The sequence below is a fragment of the Moschus berezovskii genome, chromosome 6 (assembly GCF_049115385.1).
Source record: "Moschus berezovskii isolate FMDL1 chromosome 6, NW_MosBer_1.0, whole genome shotgun sequence".
Classification (NCBI taxonomy): Eukaryota; Metazoa; Chordata; class Mammalia; order Artiodactyla; family Moschidae; genus Moschus; species Moschus berezovskii.
The window spans coordinates 123,705,452-123,716,992 of NC_142465.1; the positions used below are offsets into that span (position 1 = coordinate 123,705,452).

Consider the following 11,541-nt stretch of genomic DNA (forward strand, 5'->3'; position numbering starts at 1 on the left):
AGAAATAATTTTCCACAGAAAAAAATTAGACAAAGAATGTCAGGACACAAAATTTCCATCAAGGGGAAAAAAAAAACTATTTCATTACAACCTTGTTGAAACTCCAGCCTCTTTCTATTGCCAAATCTTTTCTGTAAAGTTTCCCTAACCTGGTCCTCCATCCAACCTGTCTTTAATAACCATACTCACAACTCTAACCTGTCCTTCCCCCATTGCAACACCAGCTGATCCTCACCCCTTGAGCTGAGTGTCAACCATTTCTCTCCACACACAGCTCCACAAAAGCCAGAACATACTGGTACCCTATAGAGTGCCAGTTACCTAGTTGGTACTAAATAAAGTTTTCCTAATTGAATGAAGAGAGCCTCAGGGTTATAACTTCGCCTGATGCCCATCAATACCTGTATCCAGCCTGCGCAAGCTGTACTGCGTACTGAAATTCCGTGTGGGCCCCAGTCAACATCCTCTGTGTGGTAAACTCTGTCCAGACGGGATCAGCGCCCCTTGGGCAGATGCCTCCGTCCAGCACTGCTCAGCACCGTCTGGGGGAACAGCTCCTGCAGCCCCAGTCCTCACGTTTTAGGGAGACATCTCCGTGGGCCAATCAGCACCCCTTGTGGGACAGCTCCGACCAGCCCTGGTCAGCACCCAGACGTGGACAGCTCCTCCAGCCCCGTTCGCGCACAGCCCACACTCTCAGTCTGAACCACTCGGATCCGGGCTTGGGAACCCCAGGCTTCTGCTCTGATTGCCTGGGAGTCAGCGCAGCTCCCGGGGCCGCACCCATCCCTCCACGAGGCCCCATCTCCCCCGCCCCCACACCAGCTAACCAGGGGTCTGCAAATCGACTTTCCCATCGCCAACTCCTCGCTGAAGCTCTCACCACGCGAACTGATGCCCCATCCCCACCAATCTGCTTCCCACCTGCCCCCAGCCCAAAGAACCAAGCCACACACGAGCCTCTCCAACCCGAGCCTCAGTCAAACCATCTCGCCTCCTCCAACCAGCTTCCCCGCCGTCCCCTCCGCCCTCCCCCGGCCCGCCCTCCTCCCCTCCCCCGGCCCGCCCTGCTCCCGGTCCCCCCGCCCCCGGCTCGCGCTGCCGCGGTGTCCTGGCGTCGAGGTGTGCTGGCGGCGGGGTGTCGCAGGGCGTGTCACGAGGTGACCGGGGGCGGGCTGAGGACGGGCGCGCGGGAGCGACGGAGGGCGCGCGGGGCTGGCGCTCCGGGCACCCCTCCCCCGCCGCGGTCGGCAGGCCTTTCCCCGGAGAAGATGGCGGATCGGGCGGAGATGTTTTCTCTTTCCACCTTTCACTCGCTGTCGCCGCCAGGCTGCAGGTACGCACTCGGGCGCCCGGGCCCTTCCCTGCCCACGGCTGCCCCTCTGACCCCGTCCCTAGACTCCGCCGGCCCTACCCTGCCACCCCACCCCCAACGCCTTTGGGGGCCCGAGCCCCAGACCCTCTCTGGTCCCGAGGCCCACTTGCTCCCCATCCCCCACCCCTGGTTCCAGGCCCCTCCACTTTGTCCTCCCCTTACGACCCTCCTCCAGCCCCAGTGACCGCCCCACCCCCACCCCAGATTCCTGCTGGGACCCGGTGCTGCACCCAACCTGAGCACCTCCTCCGAAGGCGGAGGTCGTGGGCCGAGCCTGAGGGGCGGCCTGCCTGCGGGGTGCTGAGCACACACTCTGTGCCTGGCAGTGTCCTTTTGGCCTTGCTGGGCCTCTGTGGTGGAGGCCTGGCCTGGTCTGCAGGGCTCAGGGAAGAGAGTTGAATCAAGCCTGGAGCCTGGGGGAAGGGACTAGGGTGGGGAGAGGGCTGGACCTCGGGATGTAGGTCGGTCTTGGGCAGGAATAGCGGACCGAGGGGCTGAATTCCGCTCCGGAGCAGGCTCGACCCCTCCCCCTCCTCCGGCTGCTGCAGCTTCAGCCCCCCCTCCCCCTTCGCGGCTCAGCCTGGCTCCCCCGAGGCTGAGGCTGTGACCCAGAGGGGCCTGGAGCTGAGTGCAGTGGGAGGAGAGGCTGCTGGCTCTGATGAGAGGACTGGGAGGAGGGCTGGGGGCAAGTGCTTCCTCTGGGCCGGTGGTGGCTCCGATTGTGGGGAAAATACCCCGGAGAGCAGGGCTTAAGCTTCAGGATAATGGCAGGATGCGGGTGTGGGAGCTGGGGGCTCTGGAGATCCTGGGGCTGAGGAGCTGGGGTGGGGGTCTCCCTTGGCCCCTCCTTAGGACCAGCTCTCAGGCAGGGAGTCCAGGACTGACGGCTCTCTCAGGAGCCCTGTCCTTGCTCTCCTCTCCAGGCCTCCACAGGACATAAGCCTGGAGGAATTTGACGATGAAGATCTGTCTGAGATCACTGATGACTGCGGTCTGGGCCTCAGCTATGACTCGGACCACTGCGAGAAGGTGGGGAGAGGGCTGGGGCAGGCAGAGAACTCTCTCACAGAGAGCCTCGCTTAGCTTCTGCTCAGCAGTCTCTGGGGCGGGTCTAAGCTCAACCTTGAGACAGGATCCTCTCGGAGCCCCCTTTCCCTGGCCTCTTGACTTGTGGGCCCCTTGATACCCGACACCTCTCTTCCTAAGAGTGGCCCACTGAGGACCTTCCCCAGCAGTCCCTGTCTGGCCTCCTCCATGGGCTGGACTGGGGGAGGGAAGATGTGCCTCTGCTTTGGGGCCTCTGGCCTTGGATCTGCCCCCTTCCAGCTGCCATCTCGTCTCCTTCTCAGCCCTGTCTCCACCTCTCTAGCCTCTCTTAGCCTCCTGTCTCCTCCCCTGAAGTTTCCCTCCCCCATCTCCTCCTCCTCCCTGTCTCTTCACGTTTTTGTTTTCATTTAAGAACATTTCTGAACAACTCCCGTGTGGCAAGTGCTAGAGGCTTCCAGGTGCCTGGGAAGACAGCAGGACAGGTGTGGCTCTTGCCCTTGGGAGCTTATAACCTAGTAGGGGAGGAAGACAGGTGAGAGACAACGGCTGCCTGAGCCTCAGCACCTGGATTCCAATGAGGGGAGACGTGGTGCGATGAGGGAGCCCACCCGAGACTGAGGCCATTAGGGAGGTTTTCTAGTAGAAACACACAGCCATGCCCTTAGGGAAGACTAGCAGGAGCTGGCAGATGAGGGCGGTGTACCGGAGGGGACGGAGCAGAGGAATTGCTGGCAAGGGATTAGTGGACCGGAGGCCCTGAGGCTGGTGCAAGTTTGGTGAAACCTGGTGCTGGGCTGCTTTGCTTCACACATTCATTTGATCTTTACTGAGCTTTTATGTGGGCCAGGTCCTGTTCTTGGTGGGGGTCGGGGTACCCCAGTGTACAATATGGACATGGCCCTGTCCTGGTGGGGCTTGCAGCTTGCTGGGGAGACAGATGCAAACTAATTATGAGTTGAGTTAAAATGCTTTAAAGGAAAAAGTACTGGTGTTAAATGTGATGGGGTTTGAGGGTGGGATGAGGCTGGCAGATGGGTTGGGGCCACTTTGAGAATCTGTCACCCAAGACAGGAGTTTGGGCTTTTATTTACCAAGGTCCTTATGTATCTTAAGCTGATTTTTAAAAAAGCAAAAAGCAAAAACTGCTCTGTTGGTGGAGGGCAGAGTGGTCTGGAGGGAGGTTTCCCCCCTTGACTTGTGGCTTCCTGCTTTCACCTCTCCCGGCACCTGGGGCCCCAGGTCGCTGCCCTGCTGCGGCCCAGCTCTGCCTTGTCCTTCTTTCTGCAGGACAGCCTCGCCCTGGGGCGTTCGGAGCAGCCGCACCCCATCTGCTCCTTCCAGGATGACTTCCAGGAGTTCGAGATGATTGACGACAATGAAGAGGAGGAGGAAGAAGAGGAAGATGAGGACGAGGAGGAGGAGGAAGAAGAGGAAGGAGAGGGAGAGGGCAAGAAGGGAGGAGGCCCTGGCTCAGAGACCCCTGCCCCAGAGCCCCTGATCCCCTCCCCTTCCCTCGAGGAGCCTCACAAGCATCGGCCCACCACGCTCTACCTGACGACGCTGGGAGCCCAGGTGAGGTCCCAGGCCCAGAGCTCCCCCTGGTTCCCGGCGTGGGCGCTCTGGAGACCACGGCCACCTGCCCACTCCTGCCCTCGAGGACGAGGCGCACTGGGTGCTCAGCGCCGCTCTCCCCCCGTCCATCCCCCACCGCAGGACTCGCTGAACAACAATGGAGGGTTTGCTCCAGGGCCTCCGGCCTCCAGGCAGGAAACAGCGTTGTGCCCAGCGGGGCAGGAGCCTGCCCGAGGTCAGCAGGGCAGCGGTGGGGGTCGGGGAGCGGCACAGGAGGCGGGGGGAGGGCACGGGGGCTGACCCGAGCCTCTGCCCTGCAGAGCCGCCCGCCCCCCTCCCGCCCACCGACACGGGCCCCTGCGGGGCGCAGCCACCTGTGCGCCCAGGCTGCGACTCCGAAGGAAATCCGCCCGCAGGGCCCCTGGCGCCCGGTGGGGCCTCCCCCTCCTCGGATCCGGGTATCGAGGCCGACCTGGGCAGCGGCTCCAGCGGAGGCCGCGGGGGCCGGCGCGGCAGCCAGGACCTGTCGTCCCCGGGCTCCGACTTCGAGGACGTGGGGGGCGCGCGCCTGGGGCGCATGATCTCGTCCATCTCGGAGACCGAGCTGGAGCGGAGCAGCGACGACGGCAGCAGCAGCGGCCGCTCCTCGCACCTCACCAACTCCATCGAGGAGGCCTCGTCGCCGGCCTCGGAGCCCGAGCCGGAGCCCGCGCCGCCCCGCGAGCCTCCGCGCCGCCCCGCCTTCCTGCCCGTGGGCCCCGAGGACACCAACAGCGAGTACGAGTCCGGGTCCGAGTCGGAGCCGGACCTCAGCGAGGACGCCGACTCGCCCTGGCTGCTCAGCAACCTTGTGAGCCGCATGATCTCCGAGGGCTCCTCGCCCATCCGCTGCCCCGGCCAGTGCCTGTCCCCCTCGCCGCGCCCTGCCGGGGAGCCTGCCTCGCCCACCGGCGAGGCCCCGGCGGCTGCGGCGGCGCCGGGCGGCGTGGAGCTGGTGGACATGGAGACGCTGTGTGGGCCGCCGCCGCCTGCGCCCCCGGCCCCTCGGCCCGGCCCCGCGCAGCCCGGGCCCTGCCTCTTCCTCAGCAACCCCACGCGCGACACCATCACCCCGCTGTGGGCCGCCCCGGGCCGCCCCGCCCGCCCGGGCCGCGCCTGCTCCGCCGCCTGCTCGGATGAGGACGACGAGGACGAAGAGGAGGAGGACGACGCCGCTAAGGCGGCGCCCTCCGGGGGCCGGGGAGCCGGCCCCGCGGCGCTGGACGCCTCGCTGGTGTACGACGCGGTCAAGTACACGCTGGTGGTGGACGAGCACACGCAGCTGGAGCTGGTGAGCCTGCGGCGCTGCGCCGGCCTGGGTGAGGACAGCGAGGAGGACAGCAGTGGCGAGGCCAGCGAGGAGGAGGCGGCAGCCGTGCTGCTGGGCGGCGATCAGGGCCCCGGGGCCGCCTCCCCGGACAGCCCGGACCTCACCTTCTCCAAGAAGTTTCTCAACGTCTTTGTCAACAGCACCTCCCGATCCTCCAGTGAGTGGGACGGGGGACGGCGGTGGTTCCAGGGGAGCAGGCTGGCTCCGCGCCCGGGGCACGCAGATCGAGCCCCAAGGGCCAGGACCGCCTGAGGGTCTGCGGGTGGTCAGTGCTGGCCACTGCCCTCTTACCCAGCGCCTGGGTGGGGGCTTTCCCGGGCTGCCCCTGGGCGGGGAGTGGCGAGGGGAGGCTGCGCTGTCTCCAGACCCAGATGGGGGGCAGCCCTCACCAGGGGGCCGCAGGGCGGGGGCCCTGGCCGGGCCTTCCGGTGCTCCCCTGAGCCTTCCTCTCTGTTTCTGTTCTCAGGCACTGAGTCTTTCGGCCTCTTCTCATGCCTGGTCAATGGGGAGGAGAGAGAGCAGACGCACAGGGCTGTCTTCAGGTACAGCCGCCCCCTTGCTGGCGCTGACCCTCCACCTGAGTCTCAGACCTTGCAGGACCCTGGTGGGCACAGCCCAGCCCTCCTGCCCCTGCGCTAGTGACCTCCCACCTCTGACCCGAACTCAGGTTCATTCCCCGCCACCCTGATGAGCTGGAGCTGGACGTGGACGACCCGGTGCTGGTGGAAGCTGAGGAGGATGACTTCTGGTTCCGCGGCTTCAACATGCGTACGGGCGAGCGTGGGGTCTTCCCTGCCTTCTATGCCCACGCGGTGCCCGGGCCTGCGAAGGACCTGTTGGGTGAGGCCCCTGCCCTAAGGGTCATTTTGTCACCCAGACCCTCTCTTGCTCACCTAACCCAGGCCCCTTGTGACCCCTTAGGGAGCAAGCGGGGTCCCTGCTGGGTGGAGCGCTTTGATGTCCAGTTCCTCGGCTCCGTGGAGGTGCCCTGTCACCAGGGCAATGGCATCCTGTGTGCAGCCATGCAGAAGGTCAGTCTGGGGTTGGGGTGGGGCGAGCCCTGCAGGCTGCCTCAGCCCTTGGAGGCCTCGAGCCTGGGACCCCCAGCGCTGATGGAGGGTCCTGGCAGACAGGCTGAGGGCGACGTGGTGGCTGTTCCCCGGCACCATCCCACTGACCTCCCCCTGCAGCCCATCCTACTTGTGTCTGGAAATCAAGAGCAGCTCTCTGAGACCCTACTCTGGGGTCTCATTTGATAGTCCCTCAGTCGTGTCTGCGGAGAAGGCAATGGCAAGCCACTCCAGTACTATTGCCTAGAAAATCCCATGGATGGAGGAGCCTGGTAGGCTGCAGTCCGTGGGGTCGCTAAGGGTCGGACACGACTGAGCGACTTCACTTTCACTTTTCACTTTCCACTTTCACACATTGGAGAAGGAAATGGCAACCCACTCCAGTGTTCTTGCCTGGAGAATCCCAGGGACGGGGGAGCCTGGTGGGCTTCCGTCTATGGGGTCGCACAGAGTCGGACACGACTGAAGTGACGCAGCAGCAGCAGCAGCAGTCGTGTCTGACTCTTTGTGACCGCATGGACTGTAGCCCGTCTGATTTCTCTGCCCATGGAATTCTCCAGGCAAGAACACTGGAGGGGGTTGCCATTTCCTTCTCCAGGGGATCTTCCTGATCGAGGGGTCGAGCCCCGGTCCCTGCACTGCAGGCGGGGTCTTTACACCTGAGCCGCCGAGACTACAATTCGCTCACTCACTGTTCACTCGGTGGGCGCTTGGCAGGGCCTGCCTGTCGCCGGTCCTGAGACTGAGCTGGGGAGCAGCAGGGGGGCAGGGCAGCCCTGCCCCGTCCTCTCACGGGACGGGTGGTGAGGAGCCCAGGGCTGTCGTCCTGCAGAGGGCCGGCGAGAAGACGGGGCAGGCCATCCTGAGCCCGTGGAGCGGCCGAGACCACTGCTCACATCTCCCCACCTCAGGGCCAGGGCTCTTCAGACCTAATCGAGAATGTTCCCCCAGGAGGGAAGTTGATGCTTGTAGGCCCCTGAGACCTTCTTCTCCTTGACTCTGCAGATTGCCACGGCCCGAAAACTGACCGTCCACCTGCGTCCTCCCGCCTCTTGTGACCTTGAGATCTCCCTCCGGGGAGTCAAGCTGAGTCTCAGTGGAGGGCCTGAGGTGCGGGTGTGGGCCCTGAGCCCCTGAGGCGGCTGGGAAGGGCGGAGCAGGCGGGTCAGATAGGCACGGCTGGCAGGCTGGGCCACCTCTATCAACTGGGCACTCTTCTGCCGTCTCTTTTCTAGTTCCAACACTGCAGCCACTTCTTCCAGATGAAGAATATCTCGTTCTGCGGCTGCCATCCCCGCAACAGCTGGTAAGAGACTTCCCCTTCCCGTAGTCCCCTCAAACCCCGAGGGCCGCCCACATGCAGTCCCACTGGCCAGCAACCCCACCCACTTGGCTCCATGAGGTGAGCCCCAACACGGCACCCGCTCTGTTCTGGGCCTGGGAGACATGGATCAGACGGGCTCCCATCTGGTCTGGGTGGGAAGACAGAAACACAGATGAGTAAGTGCTTGGAGCATCTGTGGGGATCTGGTGGATATCTCTCTGGGGCTCCAGTGAGCAGAGAGGTGGCTGAGTTCTCCTGGGACTTGGGGGGCAATCGGAGACCACTCTCTAAACCTTGAAAGATGAGTGGGTGACAGGGTGGGTCTCTTGGCGTGGAGCCAGCTGAGACAGGGCTGGGGGTGAGGGGCACTAGGGGGTCGTTAGGGGAGCTTGACGACGCAGGAGGGACACAGAGTACCTGTGCCCTTCTGACTGTGGCAAGGAGCTTGCAGTTAATCCCATTGGCAGTGGGGTGGTGGGTGACACCGTCACGCTGACCAGCTGGCTCTGCCTGCTGTGCAAGTGGAAGGACCCAAGTGCTGCTGGCCAGAGCCAGGAGGTGTGGGGCCCTTGAGGTGCGGGGCCCTCCAGGTGCCGTGTGCGGGCGGGGTTTGGGAGGTGGGGCAGGCAGGACTGAGTCGATTGGATGTAGCGGCCAATCTGGAGCAAGAATCGGGTGGCCTGGGCGTTGAGCGGTTGGTAACCGACACACCAAAAGAAGGGGTGAATGGGCCTGGCAGGCCGGCCGTGCAGGCTTCAGCTGCAGACGTGCTGAGGTTGCGGTGTGCGTTGTTAGTGGGGTCTGGAGTGTGGAAGAGAGACCTCGGGGCAGGTATGTTTTGGAGCAGGCGGATAACATTGGCCATGAGGCAGACAAGATGGCCAGGCCGAGAGAGAGCAGGCGGGACTGAGAGCGCAGTGGCGTACCCGGCGGGTGGAGGCAGGCCGTCCTGCCCAGCTGGACTCTGCGCGGTGCCAGTGAGGCGCGCCGCGTGGCAGTGCTGTGCGCCCCAGATGAGGTGATGGGGGCTGAGCCTCGAGGCACACGTAGCCCTGCAGGGGCCCAGAGGCGCTGGTGGTATTTGAGGCCGCAGGTCCTCAAGGGAGGCAGAGTGTGAGAAGCACACTCTGTTCCCGGGGCTGAGGCCGGGTGTGTGCCATTTGCATGCTTGTGGTGAGACTGGGGGTGCTCTGCCTGCTGGCTGGGCAACAGTTTCCGCCCTTAGCAGGGCAGAGCCCCGTTTGGCCACTTCTCCATTGAGAGGGAGCTGGTTTGACGGGCTGGAGATCTGGGTAAGGGGCTGGGGCTCAGACCAGGCCGCGGGGTGGACTGTGCCGTGCGGACTGGCATGCGTGGCAGCCATGTGGACAGTGGCCTTGAGAGAGAAGGACAGCAGAGGGAGACGGGGCGCCACAGGCCCGGGCCTCCAGGCCAGACTCTGACCACGCGCAGTTGTGAGGTTCGGCGGCCAGGAGGGGACCGAGGAGGTGCCGTCCCGGCCCAGGGCTTCCTGATATTCGTGGCTGCAGAACCCAGCCCAGGCCCCTCTGGAAGGAGGCACAGGGAGACAGGGCCCAGGCGGCTCAGGTGAAGCAGGGGTGGGGGCGGCCTCTGCTGGGTACCTGGGTCTGGACAAGGTGGGAGTGGGTGGTGATTGAGAGCACAGGCGGCAGAGAGCACGCCCAGGGTGCCGCAGGCTTGCTGTGTGTCCGCGGCGTGTGCCTGACCCTTTCTGGGCCTTGGTGCCGTCATCTTGAGACTGGCCTCATCGCACTCGTGTGAGGTTTGTGCCGGTTATTAATAAAAAGAGCTTGCTTAGGAGGGTGCCTGGCACTTGCTCTGAATGCAGTCATCTGAGCGTGACGCTTGAGACAAGGCCGTGACGTGTTTGTGGCCAACATGTGCATGCTGTGCTGGTGATGATGCTGTCCTGTGGATTCCCATCTTGTGGAGCCAAAACCCTCATCTCCCCAGCGTGGACTGGATAGGCCACAGCTGGGTGAGGGTCCCTTCCCTCCTGCTGCAGGACTCTGACAGGTCCTCCCTCTGGACAATAATTTTTATTAATGTCTTGCTGAGAAGAAGGGCAGGTTCAGGAAAGCCGCACAGGGAACAGAGCTGGGGCCACAGAGGTAGGGTACAAACTTCTCCTCCTCCGGCTTTTGCACATCAGGGCCCATGTCAAGCCCACAGTTGAGCCTGAAAAATACTGTGGGTGTGCAGGACCAGAGGTGGAGCTGGGCAGGCTCCAGGTGTCAGGGGAAGGACAGGGAGGGGTCATCCAGACGCTCAGCAGACCAGGGAGAAACCGCCTCGCTCTGTGGCCTGGGGGCAGGCTCCGGGCACTGGCTCGGGAGGAGGAAGATGCAGCTGGATACCCTTGTGGACAGATTAACAGAGATCACTAACTCCTCACTGTCCCCAGCACTGTGCTCCTGGACAGAGACCCCGAAGGGGCCTGGATTCTTGAAATCACCTGACCCGCACACTCTGCAGCCCTGCCCGCCCCCGACCCCCTGCGCTCCCGACCCCTGGGGCCCGGGCTGCATGCCCTGATGCGCTCACTGCCCCACCCCCACAGCTATTTTGGCTTCATCACCAAACACCCGCTGCTGAGCCGCTTTGCCTGCCACGTCTTTGTCTCCCAGGAGTCGATGAGGCCCGTGGCCCAGAGTGTGGGGTGAGTGGGTCTGGAGGTGGGGCCAGTGCACACGATGGCCCGGACCGGGGCAGGGTGCTGACCTGGTGCGCCCGCACCCCCCGGGGCCGCGCAGCTGGGGGCAGGGTCAGATGACAGTGGAGGGTGTCGAGGGGCGTGGGCGGGGGGCGGTCCTGAGTGTGGGAGCGGCATCCCGTGGGTCAGGGAAGGCCGCACGGGAAGGAGCCGGGTCGGGGCCAGGAGGCCGAGGGGTGGAGGTGGGGCGGGGTGGTGGCCGGGCGGGGGCGTGGCCCCGGGCCTGAGGCCGTTCTCCCCCGAAGCCGCGCCTTCCTGGAGTACTACCAGCAGCACCTGGCATACGCCTGCCCCACAGAGGACATCTACCTGGAGTAGCCGCCGCTCTCCTGCTGCGGGCGCAGCCGGGGCCAGGGCCGCCTCGGAGGCCGCCTCAGCTGCGGCAAGGACTGGACTGGGGGCCCGTGCGCCCGACGCCTGGGGGGCTGCGGGCTGTGCGGGATCGCACTGTCCTCTGGCCCCCACGCGTCCCCCTGCCGCCCAGGGCTGCCCGCGGCCCCCCCACCCCGTCTGTCTCTGCTCCTCTGTGCTGCGAACTCTCACCCTCTGCTCTTCTCTGTGGGGTCGGAACTGGGAGGGGCGTGGGGAGGAAGATCCCAGGTGACCCCTCTTGCTCGTCCCCCGTGATTTATAAAGGAGTTTTAATTTTTATAGTGAATATCAAGGGATCGTCCTGTCCTCATCATGGGGACAAAGAGAGGGCTCCCCATATTGCCCCACTTGGCGCTCGGGGGACGCAGGGAGGGGTTCCCTAGGAGGGCCTTGGTGGGGACTAGGAGCCATCCCTGATGCTCACCCCGAGACCCAGACGCTGCTAGGAGGAGGGGGCCTGGCCCGGGCCCCAGCCACACCAGCATCTGCTTTGCCGCTGCAAACACTCCCCGCAGTCCAGCACCTCAATAAACTTTCTGCTTGGTGTGACCCTGGCTATTTCTGGGGTGAGGGAAGCAGGTATGGATGGGGCTGGGGACCAGGTGCTGCCCACGACGGAGGGGGCCGGGGTGCCAGGGTGCCGGAACTGCTGTCTGAAGCCCCGCCGGGCTCTCGGTG

The 11,541-nt window shown here is 64.2% G+C and overlaps 1 protein-coding gene across 1 annotated transcript; it reads left to right on the forward strand.

Moving 5' to 3' along the window:
• The first annotated feature begins 1,069 nt into the window (after positions 1 to 1,069).
• On the forward strand, positions 1,070 to 11,412 carry MAPK8IP2 (mitogen-activated protein kinase 8 interacting protein 2). The gene is made up of 12 exons (XM_055396296.2): positions 1,070 to 1,336; positions 2,299 to 2,404; positions 3,710 to 3,994; positions 4,136 to 4,229; positions 4,315 to 5,520; positions 5,830 to 5,905; positions 6,031 to 6,203; positions 6,285 to 6,394; positions 7,439 to 7,543; positions 7,669 to 7,739; positions 10,339 to 10,437; positions 10,737 to 11,412. Exons 1-12 carry the CDS (start codon positions 1,272 to 1,274, stop codon positions 10,807 to 10,809), a joined length of 2,463 nt encoding a protein of 820 aa, XP_055252271.1. The 5' UTR covers positions 1,070 to 1,271; the 3' UTR covers positions 10,810 to 11,412.
• Positions 11,413 to 11,541: the final 129 nt, after the last annotated feature.